Consider the following 23,447-nt stretch of genomic DNA (forward strand, 5'->3'; position numbering starts at 1 on the left):
AACAGGTGGTGGGCAGACTGCAAGGACTCACCTGTGATGGCTCTGGTTTTCCTGTGACAGAAGGATCTGGTGATGGCGGTGCTAATTACCCTCAGCGCAGCCTTCCTGTTCTCAGTATTGGCCCCTGAGTACCAAACACCCAGGGAGTAGGAGAGCATGCGCTCCACTGAGGAGCAGTTGAAGGCCAGCAGCTTCTGGTCCAGGTTATTCTTCCTCAGGACATGGAGGAATCCAGCCGCTGCTGAGCCTTCTTTAAGCAACTGGCTATATGGCCTATAACAAGAGGTGAAATTGCTGAATTTTGAATGGAATTTTTCAAATAAACCATTGATCTACAGTTGATTAGTTACACAATTTTACGTTTTTACAACTTCTCCATCCACCCATCCGCCTGTTCGTCCATCTGTCCGTCCGTCTCTCTGTCCGCCCACCCGCTTGCCTGCTTATTTGAGGCCAGGTCGTGGGGGCAGCAACCAATGCAGAGAAACCCACATCTCCCTCTCCACAGCCACCACTTCCAGGTTATCCAGGGGAACACAGAAGCTTTCTCAGGCTAGCCAACAGATATAATCTCCCCAGTGTGTCCTGGGTCTAACCACTGGCCTCCTCCAGGTACGACACGCCCAGAATACCTCACCCAAGGGGTGTCCTGATCAGATGCCTGAAACACCTCAACTGTCTCCTTTTAACGAGAAGGAGTAGTGGCTCTACTCTGAGCCCGTCTCGAATGGCTGATCTCCTCACCCTGTCTGTGAGGGAGAGGCCAGCCACCCTTCAGAGAAAGCTGATTTCTGCTGCTTATATCCACAATCTCATTCTTTCAGTCACTATCCAGAACTCGTGACTGTAGGTCAGCAGTGTCAGTGTCAGCATCACAGCAGCTGTGACCACTCCAAACTTCCCTAACTTGTGAACAAGATCCCAAGAAACTCCTCCACTTGGGGCAGCAACTTTTTCCTGACCCAAAGTGGATGCTCCAGGTCTTTTTCAGCTGAGGGCCATTCCTTCAGACCTGCATGGCCAGACAACCCAGAATCCTGGAGCACCCTCGACAGGATACCCTGAGGGATGTGGTTGAATGTCTTCTTCAAGTCCACAAACTGTATTTTGTGGACTTGAACAAGGCATTGAACCCTGTTTGGCAAACTCCCACACACTCTCACCCATGCTCGTCCAGAGTTTGCGACCTGGAAGAAAACCCCATTGTTCCTCTTAGATCTGAGGTTCAACTAATGAACAAACTCTTTCCAGTACCTGTGAGTAGACATCCTCGGGAGGCTCAGGAGTGTGATCCCTATAGATGGAGCACACCCCTTCTTAAAGATGGGAACTAATACCACAATTTGCCAGTCCAGTGGCACCACCCCAGATCTTTATGCGATATTGCAGAAGCATGTCAAGCAAGACTGCTCTACAACATCTAGATCACAGGTGTCGAACTCCAGGCCTCGAGGGCCGGTGTCCTGCCTGTTTTAGATGTGTCCTTAATCCAGTGCAGCTGATTTAAATGGCTAAATTACCTCCTCATCATGTCTTAAAGTTCTCCAGAATCCTGGCAATGAACTAATCATTTGATTCAGGTGTGTTGAAACAGGGTGATATCTAAAACCTGCAGGACACCGGACCTCAAGGCCTGGAGTTCGACACCCCTGATCTAGATCATTTCAGGAACTCAGGGGCTGTAGCTCATGCCCTCCATGGGGCCTGCCACAAAGGAGACAGTAACCTTGCCCCTACTGATGGGCGAGTTATCCCCCTCTTCCCCAGACTCTGCTTCCTCTAGCAAAGGCATGTCATTGGGATTAAGGAAGTCCACAAAGTACTCCTTCCACCTCCAGATTATGTCTTCAATAGAAGTCAAAACTTCCCCACCTGCAGTACACACCGTGTGAGTAGAGCACTACACACCGTGTGAGTAGAGCACTACTTTCCCCTCCTGAGTTGATTGAGTAATAATGAAGTCGGTTTATGTAGTTTAAGTTTCTTACAGGCAAAAGTATAACACCAGTTCAGTCGCATCAAGGGATAATAGATGAATAAGAAAACATTGCACACATAATATTTATTCACATTTATTTTATTATACACGATACAGAATTTTTTTTTTCATTGAGCTTTTCTGAAAGGCAGCTTTAAATGTTTGTGGTATGAGCTTTACATACTCTACTCAAGTTGTTTAAAAAAACACATGCTGAACTAAATTTTAGACACACACAGCCACAGCTGATTTCTCACAAATACTTCTATGAGATCTTTTGCAGGAATTATCATACCAATACACTGACCCCATCCTCTCACAGTCCTCTCTATCAGGATCTTTCCCTTTCCAATCATCGGGCTCAAAAAAGTTCCAAAATGTCAAACTAAAGGATGAAAAACAGAAAGAATGTTAAGAGTGAAGTAAAGTAAGTAAGTAAGTAAGTAAAAGCTGAACTTTGATTCTGGAAATGAACAAAAGTGTTTTTGTAATGTGTTTAGTCTTTTTATACGCCACTATTGGATGTCACAAAATTTGTCTTCTCTTTCCCTGTGTTTGTGTTCTGTCCTGGTCTCTGTGTGTTTCTTTTCTTTCTTCACTTTCCACTTACCTCCTCACTCACTTTAATAAAATGTGTCAAGAGATGTATTCTAAAGCACTTCTTCAGTTAAGAATCAGAGAGGAGAAACACAGTTTTACTTGTATACAAGGGCAGCACAGAGCACCCGCAGTGAGAGTGAGGGCTCTGTGACACGCCCCGTGCCACTGCCCTGGTCTTTATTTATACATCAGTGGGTGTTTGTTCTTCACATTGGAATGTGGATGTTTAGGTGTGGGTGTGTGTATGTGTGTGTGTGTGTGTGTGACCCCATAAACGACTTCCCTAAACCTGCTGGCCTGGAAGTCCAGCAGTTCATCTAAACAAAATGCACTTAGCCTAAAACTGACATAGCTACGTTTATCCTACTGTAAAACAATAAAACAAGGTATGACCTCTCCCATGCTCCCAGGATGTGGGTTTGAATACCAGAACACCCTGGAATGCACACAAAGCCTACTAAAGATCACACATCCTATCACTACACAATCGATTATACACCTCTAAGCATATATGGAAACTCATATCATTAAAAGATTATACTGACATTATATTGACATTCTATTGACATTCCCCCCTGTTGTCAGTTTAACTTTTAAGTGAGATATGAGTATGTAACATCTTGTTGTACATTTTCTGTCACATCCTCATTAATCACACAAAATCTTCATGTTCCAACAGATCGGAGTGATTATCATCATTTTTCACGGCTATGTATGCAGCAACAGTCGAAAATATTATGCGGTTAATCATGAGTTTTAGACATGGCAGTATACATGTTACAAAGACACAAAATAAAAGTAAAAATACTCCCACTCCGATGAGTAGTCTTTTAGCACCTGGCTTCAAACTTAAGTATTGTGTTTTTGGCAGGTCATAGATGTTCTCACATATACTTATGCTGAAAAAATTTAAAGTATAAAATTGTTGATTTATTATAGAGATCATCCCTCCGGTTGAGACATGGCTTAAACCATGGCTCACTAGAGCGGCTGTTTTGTGTAATGATTTGGGAAAAATGGGAATTCCTGCTATTTTTATTATGTCATCAGTGTCTAATACTGCTCCGTGTTTCAGCCATTGTTTTTGTTCTTTTGATGGTGCTGCTTTTTGTTCTCCCTGCAGTACAGATAGTGGAATGGTGTGATTTTCATAAGTTGTTAATAAGACTGTGGTTGCTATGGCTGCTGCTTTTGCAGCTTTATCAGCAAAATTGTTTCCCTTTGTAACTTCAGAGTCATCCTTCTGATGTGTGGTCTGCCACATATTTCTGCAGAGCAATTAAGTTCTGCATGGCGTCATAAATGTCTCTTCCAGTTGTTCCCATCACTGTCCATAGGATCAGAGTCCAAATGTATGTAGAATAGACATTCAAACATACCAGTTGGTTTTGTTGTTTGTCAACATGGGTCTCAGCTATCTTGAAAGCTGTAGGCCTCTTCAGCACTCTAGTTTTATGGCCTCTGCCAACCCCCATCACCTCACTTCAGGCCTCTGTCCTGTGGGGGATATTTATGACTCCTCCATTGTCCATTCTCTCTGCAGGAAAAATCCTCTATGGAAAGGATGCTGGATCCAGTTATCTTACTGCTGTTATGGTCCCAGCAGTCTTCAGTGTGCCATCGTATGCACAGTATAGTGACACAGCATTAGGTGATGTGCATAGGAAACTGCTGTCATCACCACCATAGCTTCTGGTTCTTGTGCTTTTCACAGAATCATAATGTCATCCTTGGACTCCGCCTGCGCTGTCGATTAGAGCTTGGCACGCTCCCCTCATCTGTCGTCCACAATCTCCTCTGTTGGCCTCTGGAAAGCCCCCTTGGCACAGCTCTCATTCCAATGCAGCTTCGTGGTCCTTGCTGTGGCTCCAAAGTCTGATCTCATGATGAACCCCAAACAGCTCGACCTTTGACCTCAACCACTGCCTGGTCTGTCAGCTATGCCTGGAATGGTTCTTGCTTCTCACTGGGCCTCTGAAGATTTCTCAGGAGATTCCTTTCAGCAATACTCTGACTGCTGCACCTGTATTTCCTTGCTAGGAGGAAAAACTTATATCTGGAAAGCATGTAAACCATCATCAAACCACATTCTTTAGTTCAGTGAGCTTCATTTATGGACCATCAAAGCCTCATCTGAACATGGATGCACCACTTTGCATAGGCTTAATACCCGTAAATGAACTGTTAATCACACAAAAATCATAAAAACATAGTTTAGAAAACATAGAAAAGATAGTTTCATGTAACTCTGTAATTCTGGACCCCTCCTCTTGACGCATGGACACTCCCATGAGTCAACTTGTCAAACCTAGATTCCTGTCTGAAAGAAAAAGGTTAGCTAGATCATGTCCCAGGCAACATCAGGGTGTCTCCTCCTCTGGAGCAGCACCACTCTGGACCTATAACCCTGCAATAAAAGCTGTTAGTGTGTTTTGAAAACCTGGCTCTGCCAGGAGCCTGCATATACACCATCATGGCCTGGAAAACAAGACCTGGAAGTAAAATTAACCTTCACACTTATAAACAATTGTATCATTAGAGTAATAAAGCATTCAGCATCAGCAGGACAAGTATCATGTGCAGGTTTTCTCAAATTAGAAAACTACAATTATTGCCATAATTTGCCATAAACACTGCATCTCTTATTTGCTTTCTCATGTTACTTGTCCATCTCTGCTGAATCCTCTACAAAAACAAACATTAACAACACACATGGATAATCCTGGAGGTCAGGCACAAATTGACAGGGTCCAGAGGTGCTATAAAAAGACCATAAAGTTAGCCATCCATAGCTGTGGAAAGAAGTGACACTAGTTTCAACACAGGAAATTTCTCACATATTATTCACATCGTCAAAGTAACCTTCACATTTCCCCAACAACACAGTGTAACAGCATCACCAACTCATAACCTGTAAACACAGTTTTCTTCACAGATAAACCCAGAAATCCTGTAGTAGAAAAACATCAACCAGCTGTCCTGGTAAAAATCACATGTTCAACTCACATGAAGAACTGTAATGCTGTAGAAATGTTAGCGCTGTGCAGGTGTATACACACTTTCTCACAGTTACCTCTGTGAGCAACACAAGGTAGTGAATAACACCCCTGGTAGATGCAAAGACACAGAAGGTGGCATTTAAAAGGTTAAATTGGTATGGCCAAAGCTCACGCAACCTCAAATGTTGTTGTCATCTTTCTGCTCCAATAAAAAGAAACACATATAAATTCATCCACCCTTTTGTCCTGTCTAGGTGGAGGTTAACTTTGAGTAGTGGTCAAGTCTTGTCAGCTTTTGTCAGCTTTTACCAGTCAGCCAGTTTTTCCTCTTTCACTCATTCATTCATTCATTCATTCATCCATCCATTCTTTCTTTGCTGGTAGTGGAAACTATCGTCACATTTAGTTTCCACTCATAGCAAAATGACGTCATTTCAAAAAAGAAAATTTCAAAAAAAGAATTTAGACTGGATTACCTTGCTGAATCCTTTTTGACAGGGACTTTCATTTTAATTGTCCCAGATAATTAAAATGGGCTTTCTCCTGAGCCCATTGTAATTTTTTGGAGAAAGTCACTTGCAACGGTTTTCTCGACATGTCATATAGCGCTTTTGTTCCAATCATGCAGATCTGCTCAAACAGAGATTATCAAACAAAACTTTCAGTGCACTGTGAAAGTATCAAAATAAAAAGGCCTTGTTAAGTCATGACACATGCTCCTCATCTCAGGAGGGTAAATCATACTATTGGCATGATTTATCAAACCATCATACTAATTGGCAGGCTCAACTTCACAACAAAAGAAAAATCATTAGCTAGATTAATTCCAAACCAACCATCAGCCGCACAACATACAACATAAGCCTAATGTCTTATTAGCTCTGAATTTAATCTGTACCTTTTACTCATTTAGGCCACAGATTTCATTTAGTTTTCCTTTTTTCCCCTTCATCATAAAACATGTGACATGTCATCAGGTATTTCACAAAAAACGTTTGTTCTTATGTATTCAGAGTTGTGTATCTGGGTGCAGGATTCACTCGCACATCACAACAGGAAACTCAGTGTTTTAGAGTCTCCACTCTAACAAACTCCAACACATCCCATTCACTCGTGCTAGAATTCAGTCACCTTTCATTAATCTAAGAACAACCAACTAATTTGCATATCAGCTATTAACCCACTAAGATGACAGGACAACAGAAATTCATGTTCAAAATATTATCACAAAAATAGAATTTTCCTCATACAGTAAATTACTTGTGCTGCATCAATCAGGCAGAAAGCATCTCCCAATTTACTATATTAACAACTAAATTTATTGTCTGATCACTGGTTGTTCAAACCAAGATAACAAGCTGATCTTCATTGCATGTGTGTTTGTGTTATTAGGCAGGTTTAATCAATGTCTGTGGAGCTGCATCTCCAGCAGGGCATGTTCTTAAAGCTGCCTTTCCTACACACTTCTCTGCTATTAATTGATCATTCTTTAACTAATGTGCTATGAGTCCACTGATTTTTGCATCACACGAGGTGACTTGGACAAGATGATAAACAGACCCACATGCTTAAGATGCTGCCTAATCTTCATGAGCTCTCTTTTGTTTGTGTTAGTAGGGTTAATGCATGTTCTGCTTGTGTGTGTGATTTTGTATATGTTTCTTTTTGCAGTGGTTCAGATTCCTTCACAATTGTCCACTTAAGCAGTCAGTTTTCTTTTCCCCAGGTTTGCTAACCCAAATTTTGATTTCCCACATTAAACAACAGCATTCCTCTGTGTTCTCACCTGCTCTCACTCTGTTGTCCTCTCCCACTTCAACAGTCCAACAGCCGGCAGTTCTTCTTCAGCTTTGTCCTGTGTTCCACTGTCTCTTCTTGCCATTTTACTCCGAAAGTGGCAAATGTCAAACTCCAACAGCCTCCTCAGTTCTCCTCAAACGTTCTTTTCACAAGCACAGTGAAGTTGCAGCTTGTTGGAAACACAGTGCTATTCATCAATCAGTCAGAATGATTGATGGGTTTGCTCTTCTTCTGTGATGCTGTTTGTCCACACTGCTGCTCCTTGCTGGGACTCTTTGCTCAGGACTTTGCTGCTGTCTCTTTATCTGCCATGTTATTTTTCTTTGGAACTGCATTCCTTGTCTTCAGGGAGGAGTGAGAGCTCACTTGTGAGGTTGAGGGACACATGGTGCTGTAAATAAGTTAGCCAGAAACTTGGCCTGAATGTTTCCAATGATGTTAAACTATAACTTTCTTCCAACTGCTGCATATGGAAAATTGATTCAGGTCTGCTTTTCACCTGAAAGTGACAAAACTAAGACTTTGTCATTATTATCATCACTGCTTAACCAACACACATCTCTCTCTCTCTCTTTTTTTTTTTTTTTGAACTCTCCTGTCTTGTTCTTGGCTGATAAACACAAAACCTTTTCCCTATGATTTTTTTTTCATCTACAATGTAAATTTTGTCTCTTTTTTACTCTACACTTTTTTTTTTTTTTTTTGCATAGTGACCTGTAGAATCACCGTTCTCACAATTGGAGGCTTAAAAGTTACTTTTACACAGCGCACACACACACTGCGATGTCAGGCACATTCACACTCACTTTTTCATCTGCATAAATAAAACATATGGCTGATGACATGTGCCATGGTGATCCATAAGTATGATCACAAGTTTATCTAGTTAGTTTTCAACCCAACAAAACAAATAAACAGAAACATGCTGATGCTATAAACACTCTACACACATGAGTCAAGAGACAGGAAAACTGCTGTGCATCTGAAAGAACTCACGGAAACGCTGCACACTCCAGTTATCATAGTTATCATAGTTTTGTTTCCCTCTCTTTGATGAGTTCTCAGCCAGCTCTCGATCTGATAATGTGTAGCTTGCTCATCAGCTCAGACGAGACAGCAACGCAACCTCACACAGTGGTTGCGTGCTTTGCCCACAGTGGCAAAAACTTGCACTTTCATATTCAATTCAGCCTCTCCATCATGTAGTTTTCAGCTGTTTCATACAGGGTTCAACATATTAGTTGTTTTCATAGGTGTGCTCTATATCTTATAAGATATATCTTATCTTATCTTATCTCAACAATGGCTCATATTAGGATGACAGTCTTTCAAACAGGTCAAGTGCCGCTATGCACGTCATTAGTTTTAATATTTACCTATTTTACTTCATCTCATATGTCATTATACTGACTCCCAAACACACATGTACATACACACAGATAGACATTTGCGCGCTAATTTGTCACGAAGTGTTTCACGGCCACTTCTAAAACCAGTCTAAACACAGTTCCTTTTGGCGAACTTAAAACTATTTTAATTTCTTTGTTTCAACGCGTTTTCATTTGTCACGAAGTAATTTCAGCTACCTCTAAAACTGGTCTAAACACAGTTCCTTTCGGCGAACTTTAACCTATTTTACGCGTTTCATTAAACCTCTGCGGCCGTTTTATATATCAAAATAGTGTTTCTCACCCTCAGACGACTCACTGGTGGTTCGGATCGTCAGACTGAATCCCACCGCAGTGGACCAGACTATAAACACCGGTCCGGACCCAAATTCTAAAAGGGCTGTGCACAGACTCCGGTGCTGGCTTCCCACGGCGTCAGGACTCAGTCCGCCAGATCCTAGAGCAGAGTCACAGATAACAGTTCTGATGTTTCTGCTCCGGCTACGAAGGACCAAAACAAATGTCAAGAGATGTATTCTAAAGCACTTCTTCAGTTAAGAATCAGAGAGGAGAAACACAGTTTTACTTGTATACAAGGGCAGCACAGAGCACCCGCAGTGAGAGTGAGGGCTCTGTGACACGCCCCGTGCCACTGCCCTGGTCTTTATTTATACATCAGTGGGTGTTTGTTCTTCACATTGGAATGTGGATGTTTAGGTGTGGGTGTGTGACCCCATAAACGACTTCCCTAAACCTGCTGGCCTGGAAGTCCAGCAGTTCATCTAAACAAAATGCACTTAGCCTAAAACTGACATAGCTACGTTTATCCTACCATAAAACAATAAAACAAGGTATGACCTCTCCCATGCTCCCAGGATGTGGGTTTGAATACCAGAACACCCTGGAATGCACACAAAGCCTACTAAAGATCACACATCCTATCACTACACAATCGATTATACACCTCTAAGCATATATGGAAACGCATATCATTAAAAGATTATACTGACATTCTATTGACATTCTATTGACAGAATGCTACTCGGATTGTCTGATTTTTGCGGTCCCTTTTTTCCTCACAGTATAATGCACCTTAAGCTGACTATATGTATATATATATATATATATATATATATATATATATATATATATATATGTGTGTGTGTGTGTGTGTGTGTGTGTGTATGTGTGTAATGTAGTATAATCTAATTAGATTGAATCAAACCTTTCATTTAGTGGGGAGCCGTCCACCCACAACCATCTGCCCTCTTCTGCTAAGTCTGTCAGTCCGATCCAGAAAGGGATGTCATGTATCTCCATTTTTTGTTGAACATTTTTCCTCAAGAAATTCTAAACAGGAACATTTGATTAAATTATTTTGGGAATCTTTCACTCCTGTGATGATGAAACATCAGGGTGAGACATGAACCTGCAGAAATGTTTTATACCTGCTCTTCTTCGCTGTCTATCTTAACCAGGTCTCCTCCCTTACTTTTACATACAGTTCTGCTCTCATTCCAGGAGGATGAATTGGTGGAGAAGTAATAGCAATTTCCTCCATGTTCCTTCCAGTCATCCTCACATTTATAACATGGTTCATCTTTGAAGAGATTACAGGAAGATATATCTTCAGGTGGAACAAATCATGTTTATGTTTGTGTGATTTGGAGGCAGAAGGAGGTGCCTCTGTCCTGCAGTTACAGCTTATCTTATCATTTCTGACAGTCCATCAACTTTATTTCAATCACAGGATAAAAAACATGTCAAAGACAAAATCTAAAACTTACTCATGTTTACTTCAGGAGGTTGTGAGGTTGTGGTTGTAGGCTTTATTGTGCTGCAAGGTTGTGTTACTGTTATGAAAAAGAAATTTAAAAAAGTTTACTCAATAAATTTTTCAGCATAATCATCTCTTTTTTTATTCTGGGGTAGCAGGATGCTCTTTTGATCCTGTATATGTTTTTATTCCATCTCTTTCTGCAGATACAAGTCATGGCGAAAAGTTAATAACTTACTTATTTTAATTTCAGGCTGCAATGGACATGTGGGCGTCACTGTATTGCATGGTTTGATTTCAGGCAATCTCTCTGAAAAAAATAAAACAAAAACAAAACAAACAAAAAAACAGAAAAAACAGAATAGAAAATGAATGTTGGGAAAGTAAAAGTTTAGGAGAAATATCGTGTTATGTGATTAAATTGCAGAGGTCATAAACAAAATTCAAAGTCCACAACTGCAGTGTAGGAGTCTCATTTTATTAACCGTGACATGAATTTTAAAAGTTTCCCGCTCCAATTCAATTTTTCTGAGCATTTCCTTGGTTTTCAAAAGCTCAAACACTTAAATAAGAAAAAAAAAAAGCAACTCAGTCAGTACTGTTTTTGGCTTCACTTAATCTCTGTAAAGAATATTTGCCTTTAATTTTCCAGAGTCGATAGCCAAGGAGAAGGTCTTGTTACTAGAACCGCTATTATTTCAGCAAATTTGTAGTCATGATTTTGTTCACATATGAGCAGGCTTTGGTAGCATGTAAACAATATATCCATATAAACAGAGAGTAGAGTAACTTGGCTGATTTTGGTTCAGCTTAAAATCTTCTTTATTTATTGATGTGTTTATTTTTGTCTTGGACATCACTGATATGCGGCAACGAAGTAGTTAGTGAATTCCTTCAGATTTGGTGCGAGTGTGATAAAGAATATTTAACAAAACATCCTGTCAAAATTACATTCATCAGGTACTAAAACTGGTAATAAATTTCTGACATGTATTGATTATGTCATAACCTATTATAGATATGTTATAACACAATTTTCATATTTTTTAGTTATAAATTAATATTTCATTAACTGAATGCAGTATGAATCAAGTATTTTATTATATAACTGTATGGTAAAATCACGTGTTTTAAATTTTATATAATTTGTATGTTCATGCTAATATTAAAAATTAATATAATTAATATGTTAAAAATAAATGGCAAGTCAGACATTTAGTCAGACATCTTTCACCGACAGCTACCAGTGTGTTGCCTGAGACTCATGAAGAAGAATGTCTGAGTTGAAGTTAGATTATTTTTAACATGTCAATTACAAATAAAAATAACAAGTTAAATATATTAACATAAATTACTATAAAAATAATTTAATGTAAAGTAAAACATTATAACTGACTATTTCTGACAGGTTTTATTAACTTTAATAAATACAAATTTGACTGTATATGTTGCTTAAGACAGAGCGCTATAGAAGCAAGGACTTGATACTTATCGTCACAGGAAATTAGGTGATAGTATAGCTCACTGGACATTATTAACAGCTAAATTACAGTTAAAAATGTTTTTATTTTAATTAAAATACAGGACAAATTTGTCCTGAAGCCTTTTAGAATTTTAAAATAAAAGTATGATATAGATTAATTAAAAAGTCATAAATCACAATTTTATTGTAAAGATTCTGATTCTCATTTAAATTTATGATAAACCAGACACATGAAAAGCTACATAATGCTACATGAATAGAACTTCAAACTCACAGAGATAAGTTACCATGAGAGCCGACACCAGGAGAACACAGACAACCAGCACGGCCACTCTGAGCTTTAACGCATTGTTTGATTTTTCACGTTGAGAATCAAAAGCTTCACCTGATTTAGATGAGACAGAATGTGAACCACAAGTACATAAACATTTAATAAATAGTTCTAACTCAACGCAACGGGAACCTTGATATACTGTATATTAGACATCAACACAGTTGACTTTCATAAATTGATAAAAACCCTGAACACAGGCTTAAGATATTTTAGCTACATAGGGATCATTTTCCACTACATATCACGTTGTATGAAAACAGCATTGTTCATAAAAAGTGTAGATTTTTCTTCTCCATGTTGATTTACCACCAGATTAATGTTCTTACCTTCTATGTATTTCTGTGGACGGCTCATCATGCTGAGGCTTCAAGCTCCTGACTTCAGAGTTAGTCCAACTGTGTCTGAATCACAAAAACAAAATAGCAAACTGGTGCTAATATGGAATCAGTTCCTTCTATATTTAAAAGAAAGATTAGCATCAAGATTCACCTCTGTGACCCTCACCTCAGGTTTTTCAAGTGAACCACAGCACCTTTCACACCTCTCTGTGAAAAAAGCAACTTCCTGTTGACTTTAAAGGTCAGGGAGGAGGGTCTATCTACTGCTTAGTTCAACTATTTTGAAACAAATAAATAATATGTTTTTGTACATTTATTAATACAGCAAGTTTGATAATACAGAACCCCCCCCCCCCCCCCCACACACACACACACACACACACACACACACACACACATTTACAACACTTTTTTAGGTACAAATCTGAAAAAATGTCGTTATTTATGATCCTATTATTATTTATTTTTTTTGTAGTTATTTGTAGTTTCTATGCCTGATGTTACATTAGTGTATTATAACATGCTAAAGGTTTTACTCTTGCATGAGTCAAGTTTTATTTTGCTGCACAGACTTGTAATTTTCGTTTTTTACAATAAACTACCAAATATTTTTTAAAACATGTTTCACTCTTGCTTGTTTAACACTATACAAACATTTTAGTAAGGACAGATCATTCAAAAGAATAAACATGATTTATTGATGAACAAAATATAGATAAATGTTTGGCGGTTTGCCCGTCTCAGCAGAATGGAACCCCAGCTGTGAAAGGGATTACAGCAGGACCCCCCAGAGCCTAGACGCTGATGGTGATGATGAAGGTGGCTTGAGAGATGAGAGGTGGAGATGGGGAGGAGGTGGGTCGCACAAAAGCATCTGCAAAGGAGAAAGACAGATGCGCAGTGAGATATAAAGTACGTGGCATGACTGCTGATTGGCCTGGAAAAGGCCGGGAGAAGGTGATTGGACTAGACCAGTGATGACACAAACAGCTTGACAGTGTGGGAAAGTGGAAGTGATAAAGCTTATAAATAAACTAAAATTTATTTTATTGCATTTGTGTTGACTTGGTAAAGTAAAACTGTGAATATGTTTGCTTTAAAGGCCAGTTTACAAGCAGCGGAATAAATTTTTGTTTGTATCTTTTCACATTGGAGTCACATTGGATTTTGATTTCCTTAACTGATTTGATTCTGATTCAGTTTTGACTCAGACAGTCAGAAATATTATAATTTTGATCATTTATCAGTACATATCCATATTTTTATATAAAAACAAAGCTGACACTTGTGAGACTTCATCAGAGGTGTGAGCATCACAGCAGACGCCTTTGTGTCAAAGTAACTGAGGAGAAAACAGAAAAACATGAAGGAGATTTTCCTGGCCTGGCTTTTTATAGCAGATAAAATATTACTCAAAAATATTCTGCAGTTGTTAAAAAACGGAAGAAAACCATGAAACAAGATATGAACATTACCTGATGCTGCTGGGAGCAAATTTACAGAGGTTTTATTGGAGACCCAGCTAAGTGTTTTGCAATTTGGCATAGTTTGTAAAAGTTTTCTTCATACTGAACAGCAGAAATTAGGCTTTCTTGTCAGAGGTCATTTTTGGAAAAAAACAAAAACAAAACAGCAGCCTACAGCGCTGTAAACAAAGACTGGTGTGCAATAAGCAAGTGAATAATGCAGAAAACAGAGATTTGAGATGGGAAACTGTTCTTGAAGTACACTGAGAGAGAGAGAGAGAGGGCTGTACAGGAAGTGTCATTTTATTGTGGTGAAAACAATAAAATCACAAAACAGCCAAAGTAAGAAGTGTAGTTTTCATCCTCTTTTGCTGCTGGTTCAGTGAATTCTGGTTGGAGACTGACGAAACCTGCAGCTTCAGAATCTGTGAGATGTCGGTTTCCAACACCCAACGGCATGTATATGTACGTGTTGTCGGGTGAACGGAGGGATGTGTTTGTGTCTGTGTTCACATCTTTGTGGAGAATCTGTTTACTTGCTCTCATTTGCTGTTTTAGCTGTTTGGTGGTTGTTGAAATGGTTTTGTGAGCTTTAACCTGAGATTCTAGGGTTTCTGGCAAAATACATTTATATTTAAAAACCGATTCAGGATTTAATGAATCGATATCACGTTATTTAAGCTAAAATTGATTTTAATCGGAAAATTAATTTTTTAAACCCAGCCTTAGGCACACCCCCTAGGGTTGATGAGAATGACTTCCAGACAGATGGACAAACCGATGGTGACTAACCAACTGGACAAAGAACACGACCATAGTGATAGATGTAGCTATACCAAGTGATAGCAACATCAGGTAAAAGGAGCACAAGAGCTCAAGAAGTACCAAGGGCTGAGAGAAGAGCTTGAACTGTGTTTCTCTGTCCAGAAGAGCACAGTCCAAGGAGTCTCTCCCAGGCCTCTGGTAGAGGACCTGAGCTTGAATGATAAAAGACCGCCTGCAGGGTGAGAGGGGATTTAAAAAAGTAAAATTAAAAAAATTAAAGCTGTAAACAGCGATGAGAGGGCCCCTGCACTACCAGACGCGCTTAGGTCGTTCTGTGCTGTGGTCCACTTGACTTGCAGCTTGGGTGTGCTGTGGGTCAGCAGAGTGAACACCTCTTATCCCCACTAGGTGGTGATGGAGAACACCCACTAACTGTGTGCCCTGATTGATATCATGCCTCAAACCACCAACTGAGCCGATTTTACACAGGTATCTGTACTGCTACTTAAGTAAAGAATGCCTGGTCTTTTGCCACCTCTGCATTTGCCAGTGTTATGGGAATGTTCCTGACTAGCTGAGAGTGCAAAGGAACATTAGCAACATAGCTTGCTAACCCATTCATCTCTAGTAGTACAGCCTTATGCTCCAGCTTAACACAACAAAAAGGAAGGGGGCTCCATCTTGTGGCAGTATTATGCAATTGTGCTTTAATTTACCAAGAGGCAGACAATTTCTTCTCCTATGACATTATGTCAAAAACAGGTCAAGCTCACATCACAGGTCTAGTCCAATCATCTTTCTGCCTGCCTTCTTCAGGCCAATCAGCCTCCACTTGGCATTCTTTAAATCTCACTGCTCATCTTTCACTCTCCCTTGGAGACACCTCCCTGCAACCCACTTCCTCCTCTCCCATGTTACTCAGGCTCCATCCAAACCTCCATCTTCATCACCATCACTAGCGTCTAGACTGTGGGAAGTACTTCCCTAATTCTTATCACCACTGGGATTCGATTTTGCTGTCATGGCCCATCTGAATCTAATCACCAAATAGCTTAATTAATTTCTGTATATCAATAAATCACGCTCAGTTACTTCTAATGATCTCTGCTTATTGAAATTTTAGTTAATATTGTCCTAATTTAAAATGCTGCAAATGGTTCAAAATTTATGTTTTACATGGACATGTTAAAAAAAGACTTTATTTTTTAAAACTTTGTGCCAAATACTTGGCCCTGTGTGAAAAATTCGGCCTTTGTCTTGTCAGTTCATTTTGTCCAGTCTTTTATTGTCGACTTGTGAACTCTGACTTTAACTGAGACCAGACAGGCCGCGATTTCTTTAGATCTTGTTCTGGCTTCTTTTGTGAGCTCCTGCATGAGTCGTTGATGTCTTCTTGGAGTAATTTTGGTAAGTTGGCCCCTAATTGAAAGATTCCCCACTGTTTTCTTCATTTGTGTATAATGACTCTCACTGCTGTCACTGGAGTCCCAAAGCCTAAGAAATGGCTTTGTAACCCTTTCCAGACTGAGAGATGTCAATGACTTTAAGTGATTTCTTTATTCAACAGGTCTGACAGCAATCAGTAACCACATTATTTTCAAATATTGAAAACACAATGACAAGAAGTCAACAGACTGGAGGTCTTTATTTCCATCAAGCACAATTCAATTCAAACTTTTCCAGGAAATAGTTTTTGCAAAAGCTTAAAAAAATAGAAAAAACCAAAATAAATGGTTGGAAACTGTTTCAGAGAAAGCACGAGAACAGCGGCTCATAATAATAATGTCAATGAAGACAAAAGATATAAGACACAAAATATTATTCAAGTACATATCTGGCATGTAACTGGTGACCTGTTGAGGGCGTACTCCTCCGCTCGCCTTCTGACACTTGAGACTACACCCCTCCCCCCACCCCCCATCTCCCCCCACCAACATTTAATTGATTAAGCAGGTAAAGCAATTAGAAGGATAGGTTTTTCATGTTTTATTATTCAACTCTTCTCTTTAAGTTTTTCCTTGAAGTTTCTTTTAAGTGTTTGTGACATCAGAGTTGGAAAGTGTCATTTCACTATCTCTACCCTGTACTTAGATTGTTTTGTTGAACTTGATGTAAACCAAATACAAACTGTCCAGTTAAGTTATTTCTTTGAGGTATAGTGCACCATTTATCAAACCAACACTTCAGGCCAGGAGCGCCACCTTTTACCTCCGTCCTGTCACAGACTTCTCCATCAGGATTTTCTTTATACCAGTTGCTGGTATGAGGAACCAGTTGTCTGGTTCTTTGTTGTTCCAGTAAATCACCCTAAGAGATAAAAACAAACAAACAATAATTGCTTCAGTAAAAACTGGTATTTTTAATTGTGGGAATAAAAAACTATTTTAACAACAGTGAAACTTATTTATCAGTGATGAGCTGTTCACCCACAACCATGCACCCTCTTTTGTAGTTAAGTGTTCTTTTCTAAACACTAATATAGACTTAAGTGTCACCTCAGCTGGTACAATCCAACTTTTATTATGCACAAGTAGTGGTTAGCATTGCTGCCTCACAGCAAGAAGGCCCCAAGTTCAATTCCACCATTAGTACTTTACAGTACTAATGTACAGTACTTTACAATTTCACAGATAGTGTCAGAAGTTCATGTTGCAGATAGAGACCATTGTGCATTAATGCATTCATCCGAACAAATGAAAAACCCATAGTGGTAGAATATCACTTTTATCCAGATCAGTAGATGTTTAAAGTGTGGAGACTGATTAATGCTGTTTGTATAATATACTGCAGGGGTGCAGGGAAAGGTAGGACTGACTCCCCAGGAGGGGCAATTGCAAGCCTTGAATGAAAAGGTGTTTTTGTTTTTTAGTTTTTTTGCATTTTTAAAACTTTCTTGTAATACGTGTCATAATTGAGACAAATGATGCAAAATGGTTATATCCACCCTGCACTTGGACTCACAGTCACCTACACAGAAAAACTGCATTAGCAACGTTCTGTCAAAAGAAATGTGCGCAGACACAATGAACAGGTTAAGAATGATTTAGCTATAAGCAGAGTCAGTGTTAGATATGACACAATCAAAATAACTCAGCACAGCTTAACACCATCAAATCCTTTAATTTCAAAAAGAGCCAGAGAGAGTGAAGCAGCAGCATCAGCAGGTCTGCCTCCAAATGATGTGACTCAAACTGAGATCATGTAGCAGCAACCAAAAGTTATTCCAGCGATCACTCATTCACCTGTAAGCTTATCAACACTAACACCAAATGACATTAAGCTTTATTGTATGTTGGCCCAGTGGTTCTTAACGGGTGTGCCATGAGGTAAGCAAGACGTTTTGAGGAAGTAGGTGTTCTTCAGGGAGATGAAACAGCATTTTAAAATACCACAATGACAGTGGGAGTTAGATAGAAAAAGAAAAATGTAGGGAGTCACTGACCCCTTTCCTCTACTCCCTCTTCACCCACGACTGCAGACCTGCTGATGGTTCCAACATCATCATTAAGTTTGCAGATGACACCACGGTGATTGGCCTCATCAGTGACAACAATGAGACCGCCTACAGGGAGGAGGTGGATCGTCTGGCTGAGTGGTGCGACACAAACAACCTGCTGCTTAACACCGAGAAGACTAAGGAGCTCATTGTGGACTACAGGAGGAATGCTGACCCACATCCACCCATCCACATTAAGGGGACGGCTGTGGAGCGTGTGAGCAGCTTCAAGTTCCTGGGAGTCCACATCTCCGAGGATCTCATCTGGACGACCAACTGCTCCAAGCTGGTCAAGAAGGCTCACCAGCGCCTCTTCTTCTTCAGGACTCTGAGGAAGAACCACCTGTCCTCAGACATCCTGGTGAACTTCTATCGCTGCACCATCGAGAGCATCCTGACCAACTGTATAACAGTCTGGTACAGGAACTGCTCTGCCTCGGACCGGAAGGTGTTGCATAGGGTCGTGAAAACTGCCCAACGGATCGCCGGAGCACCACTTCCTGCCATAAAGGACATCTACAGGAAGCGGTGTCTGAAAAGGGCTGGGAAAATCATCAAAGACCCCAGTCACCCATCATATGGACTCTTCACCCTCCTGCCCTCTGGGAGGCGCTACAGGAGCCTCCGGACTAAGACCACCAGGTACCGGAACAGCTTCTTCCCCACAGCTGTCAGACTCCTGAACTCTGCCTCCTGACATCTGACCCACGTTAAACTCATGGACTGAACATACACACACCCACAACCACCTACACACACACACACACACACAATGGACAACTGTACCCTCAAACACACAATAATAACATGGACTGAACCACCACTCACAACCACTAGCACTTTATACAGCCTCTGTAGAAATTATCCACATATCTCACTTATCTTAACTGCACTACTGTATAGTTCTGTGTAAATAATCATTCTGTACATATGATAATTTTTAATCCTACAACTGTTTATAACTTGCATACTTCACATTTCTGTATAACTGTATATCTCATATTTCTGTATAGTTTTTTTATTTCATATTTCTGTATAGTTTTTCATATTTATATCCTGTTCATAGCCTGTACATAGCTTGTACTCACTACAGCCTGTACATACTTATAGTTATAGCATATTCATAACCAGTGTTGGTCAAGTTACTTGAAAAAAGTAATCAGTTACTAATTACTGATTACCTCCCCCAAAAAGTAATCCCGTTACTTTACTGATTACTTATTTTCAAAAGTAATTAGTTACTTAGTTACTTAGTTACTTTTTAAAAACACAATTTACAACCTGAATAGGTGATAAAGCGATAGATCTTTCAGCCCAATTCTACTTTTTTTGCATAATCCGTCATACAAAATGTAATCAAATGGAAACGTCTCTTTTTAAAACGTTAAATCTTTTAACTTTATGCATCAAGCAAAAACTTAATTATATGCAACATTCTCTGACTGGAAGAAATTTGTTTAACATTTAAACCTATTTTCTGCACATTCCAGCACATAAAATAAAATATTTTTTTGTGTTTACACTCACTCTTTCAAATAGATGCAAGTAAAACACAGCAGAAAATAAATAAAATCAAAGACTCAGCGGCCCTGTTGCTCTATTTTCACCTGTAAAGCAGGAGTGGGGTAGGCGGAGGTTTACCCTGGTGCAGGTGTGCCGCGGTGGTCAGTGGAAGAATCCGCGAGTTTCTCTGTGAATTTCCCATTACAGTCGTAGTACACTCGGTGCTTGCTTCGAAGTTTAGGGGGTTTTTTTCGCTGTAAAAAGAAGTTTTCTTCCCACGCACAACGGACACTAATGTTTTTGTCACTTTTTATGGAATCAAACTCAAAATAAGGTCAGTACTTCCACGCTTTAAACGCTGCACGCTCATACTCTCTCCCGCACTCCATATATTATCCATTGTTGATCTGCACACAGCTGTTGTCACGAACGTCGCACTCGCTTACGTCACTGTCATGAGACATTCTAGCAAAAAATCACGGTTTTAGTAACGCAGTAACGCAGCGTTCCTACGGGAAAGTAACGGTAATCTAATTACCGTTTTTGCAATGGTAATCCCTTACATTACGCGTTACTTGAAAAAAGTAATCAGATTACAGTAACGCGTTACAAGTAACGCGTTAGTGCCCATCTCTGTTCATAACATACTTCATACCGTGTACATTATAACATACCATAATAGACCCATTTCTGTAATATACTTACATATCTATATTATTGCTAATATATATTGTAATATATCTATATCATGGCTAAAGCACTTCTGGATGGATGCAAACTGCATTTCGTCGCCCTGTACCTGTGACATGTGCAATGACAATAAAGTTGAATTCTATTCTATTCTATTCTATTCTATTCTATATTGTGAATAACAATTTTTGTTGCTAGTTTTAATTAAACGTGAGCTGCAAACCAACACTCTTGCCAATGTTTTCATGTCTTGTGTGTGCGAATTGTCTTGACTTTCATGTATCTTTCATGTCAGATGTGATTTTGTATTTTATGAGCGTGAAATCGTCTCTTCACAGACTTCCTGTGGCTGCAATAAAGTGCTGAAGTCAGAAGATGGCCAGTGCATTTGTGAGCTAACAGCACAGATAAATTCTGTTTCTTTGGTAATTTAAAGCAGATCAGAAATGTTATTGATTTTAAATAAAGTTTATGAATAAAAGTGTTTAAACTCACAGAAGTAGAACGTCAAAAAGACAGCAGTTGCCAGGAGAACACAGACAACCACCACCGCCCCTATTTTTGTGGTGACCTTTGACCCTCTGTTTACTTGTTCATGTTGAGGTTCAAAAACTTCATCTGTTGAATATTTAGAGGAGACAGAGGGTGGATTAATTAAATAACACAAAATAATGTAGCTGTGTACAGGTAAAAGGACACTGAAATATTCATTAGTAATGATCCAGTATTTATGAGTTATAGCAGTTACAGGTTGGAGGACCACAGCTGCAAAGAAACACTGACATGCTAAATAAGGGATAACCACATGTCGAATACATCACAAGCCCCAATCGTTCCTCTTTTTATCATTTTCTAAGTCACTTTAAACTTACAATTAAATGTCTGTCTTGGCATTTTCTCCTATCAATAAAACTTAACAAAGTCTGAATGCTTATATTTTGCAAATGTGCAGAGTAAATATCATCATCTATAGACTTGCAGCATGATGATAGATTTTAAGATATGTGCAGATGATCCTGTTTTTATTCCAGAATAAACATATTATGTTCAAATAGCTTTTATACAGAACAAAAGAAAAGTCGTCTTTACCTTCCCCCACATTGCCACTGTCTGAATGGCTCATCGTTTCAGACTTAAAGATCCTGATTTCAGAATTAGTCCAGCTGTCTCTGAATAATAGAAGAATTTTAATAAAGATTTATGTTTTACTGAAGCTTTTGACAATAGAAGAAAAACACAAGTATTTGGCGATATTTCTCCTGAAGCTATGTTTGCTCTTCTCTTTAGGCTGTTCAAAAGAAACACTGGACCTTGTTTTCATGTTTCACAACTTTCTCATGAATCATGATAACGGGGAGGAGACTTCATCCACAGTCTACTTCCTCATATTTGAATAACACATTTCACAAAATCCATTTTTATACATTTCATGGAAACTACTGTTCTTTTGTAAATTAATAAAAATACCACAAGGACCACAGCCCTGCAGGCGCTGCAATCTTCTCCAGAGTTTGATTGCAGGACTCACAACCTTCATCTCTTTTCCCCTTCCTAACACAAAAAACTGACATCACCAGGAATTAGGCATGGAGAGCTGCTAAATTCAAAATATGACCTCACAGTGGATAAGGAACAAAAAGGAAAAGAAGAAAGACAAAAACCATGTAATCATTTTCCAGAGAGGATTCTCTTTTAACTTGTGGATTTTACATTTTAATTAACTATACATGCATGCATGGTTGATAACCCACAATCTACTTCAGGTCATCTTCTTCCTTTACTGGTCTTGTGGTCTCAGCGAAAGCTCAAGAGAGACAGAGTATTCTGAAGTCTTGTCTCTCCTCTTTCACTACCAGCTGTCAATCTCACTCACACTGCATCCTGTAGTCATGTAGTCACAACTGCTCTCCAAAGTTTTCTTTTTACCATTACATTGTTGTCTGCTTATGACAACAATGAACTTGGGTGACATCCCATTTTCATCTGAAAGGTGTTTTATTGAGTTCAGGTCAAGACTCTGTGCAGACAGCCAAGTTCTTCCACACCAAACTCACTTATAAATGTCTATATGGACCTTGCTTTGTGCACTGGTGCGCAGTCATGTTGGAGCAGGAAGGGGCCAGCCACAAACTCTTCCCACAAAGAGCTGAAGCGTTAAGAGTTCCTTTCACTAGAACTAAGGGCCCGAGCCCAGCTCATGAAAAACAACCCCATTAATGTACAAACTGTAGCTGCTGCCGCTGTCCTCTAGATGGAGCTTTAATAACTGAATCAAGACCATCTGCTGGATTAAAACAGGAGGCTCGAGGCGGAGATGAGGTGCAGACCAAACAGGCTTTTATTCACCAACATTAACAGAAAGCAAAACATAAGAAAAAATAAAACAATACAGCACAGTGATGTAGCAGGACAGTTATCCAAAGCGTAAGTCAACATCTGACTCAAAAATAAAATAACATGTAAGTTGCTTTGGCACTTTGCTAATGTGGCTGAATTAAAATAACTCTGCAGAGAAGAATAGATCAAAGTTCCTCCAGTGATGATAAAATATAATTTGAGTACACCATAAGGGGTAATCTGATTATTTGTGTAATCTGATTTCACCTTTAAAAGTAATCTGATTACTTAAACTTGTTGAGGAGATTCATGCCAACACACGTTTCCCACATTAACCTGCTCTGCGGTTTATCCTCTGTGCTGGACAGGCTGGTTATTCTACAACAGGTTATTGCAGATGTGCATTGCTGCCATCTACTCTTCATTTTTACTTAGCTCAGTTTGCATTAGTAATGATGCTTATACATACATTCAGTAAGGAAGCTCTGTATTC

At 39.4% G+C, this 23,447-nt stretch overlaps 1 protein-coding gene and 1 long non-coding RNA gene across 2 annotated transcripts; both read right to left on the reverse strand.

The window, feature by feature from the left end:
• Positions 1 to 1,672: 1,672 nt before the first annotated feature.
• On the reverse strand, positions 1,673 to 12,847 carry LOC112843589 (oxidized low-density lipoprotein receptor 1). Its single transcript, XM_025902550.1, has 9 exons — positions 12,686 to 12,847; positions 12,300 to 12,410; positions 11,027 to 11,104; positions 10,781 to 10,852; positions 10,553 to 10,618; positions 10,214 to 10,365; positions 9,991 to 10,115; positions 9,070 to 9,266; positions 1,673 to 1,872 (listed from the first exon to the last, which is right to left on the reverse strand). The coding sequence occupies exons 1-9, from the start codon at positions 12,714 to 12,716 to the stop codon at positions 1,673 to 1,675; spliced, it is 1,032 nt and encodes a 343-aa protein (XP_025758335.1). The 5' UTR covers positions 12,717 to 12,847.
• Positions 12,848 to 16,861: 4,014 nt separating this feature from the next.
• LOC109194634 (uncharacterized) lies at positions 16,862 to 21,931 on the reverse strand. The gene is made up of 3 exons (XR_002056438.2): positions 21,707 to 21,931; positions 21,113 to 21,235; positions 16,862 to 17,235 (listed from the first exon to the last, which is right to left on the reverse strand). It is a non-coding gene; the product is annotated as an uncharacterized LOC109194634 (long non-coding RNA).
• Positions 21,932 to 23,447: the final 1,516 nt, after the last annotated feature.

This window comes from Oreochromis niloticus, linkage group LG22 (assembly GCF_001858045.2).
Source record: "Oreochromis niloticus isolate F11D_XX linkage group LG22, O_niloticus_UMD_NMBU, whole genome shotgun sequence".
NCBI lineage: Eukaryota > Metazoa > Chordata > Actinopteri > Cichliformes > Cichlidae > Oreochromis > Oreochromis niloticus.

Coding starts and splice junctions, on each gene's coding strand:
- LOC112843589 (XM_025902550.1), bottom strand. CDS start 12,716: ATGATGAGCCGTCCACAGAAATACATAGAAG. Junction 10,116..10,213: donor TAGACAGCGAAGAAGAGCAG/GTATAAAACATT, acceptor GTTCCTGTTTAG/AATTTCTTGAGGAAAAATGT. Junction 9,267..9,990: donor GGCTCCCCACTAAATGAAAG/GTTTGATTCAAT, acceptor GGTCCTTCGTAG/CCGGAGCAGAAACATCAGAA.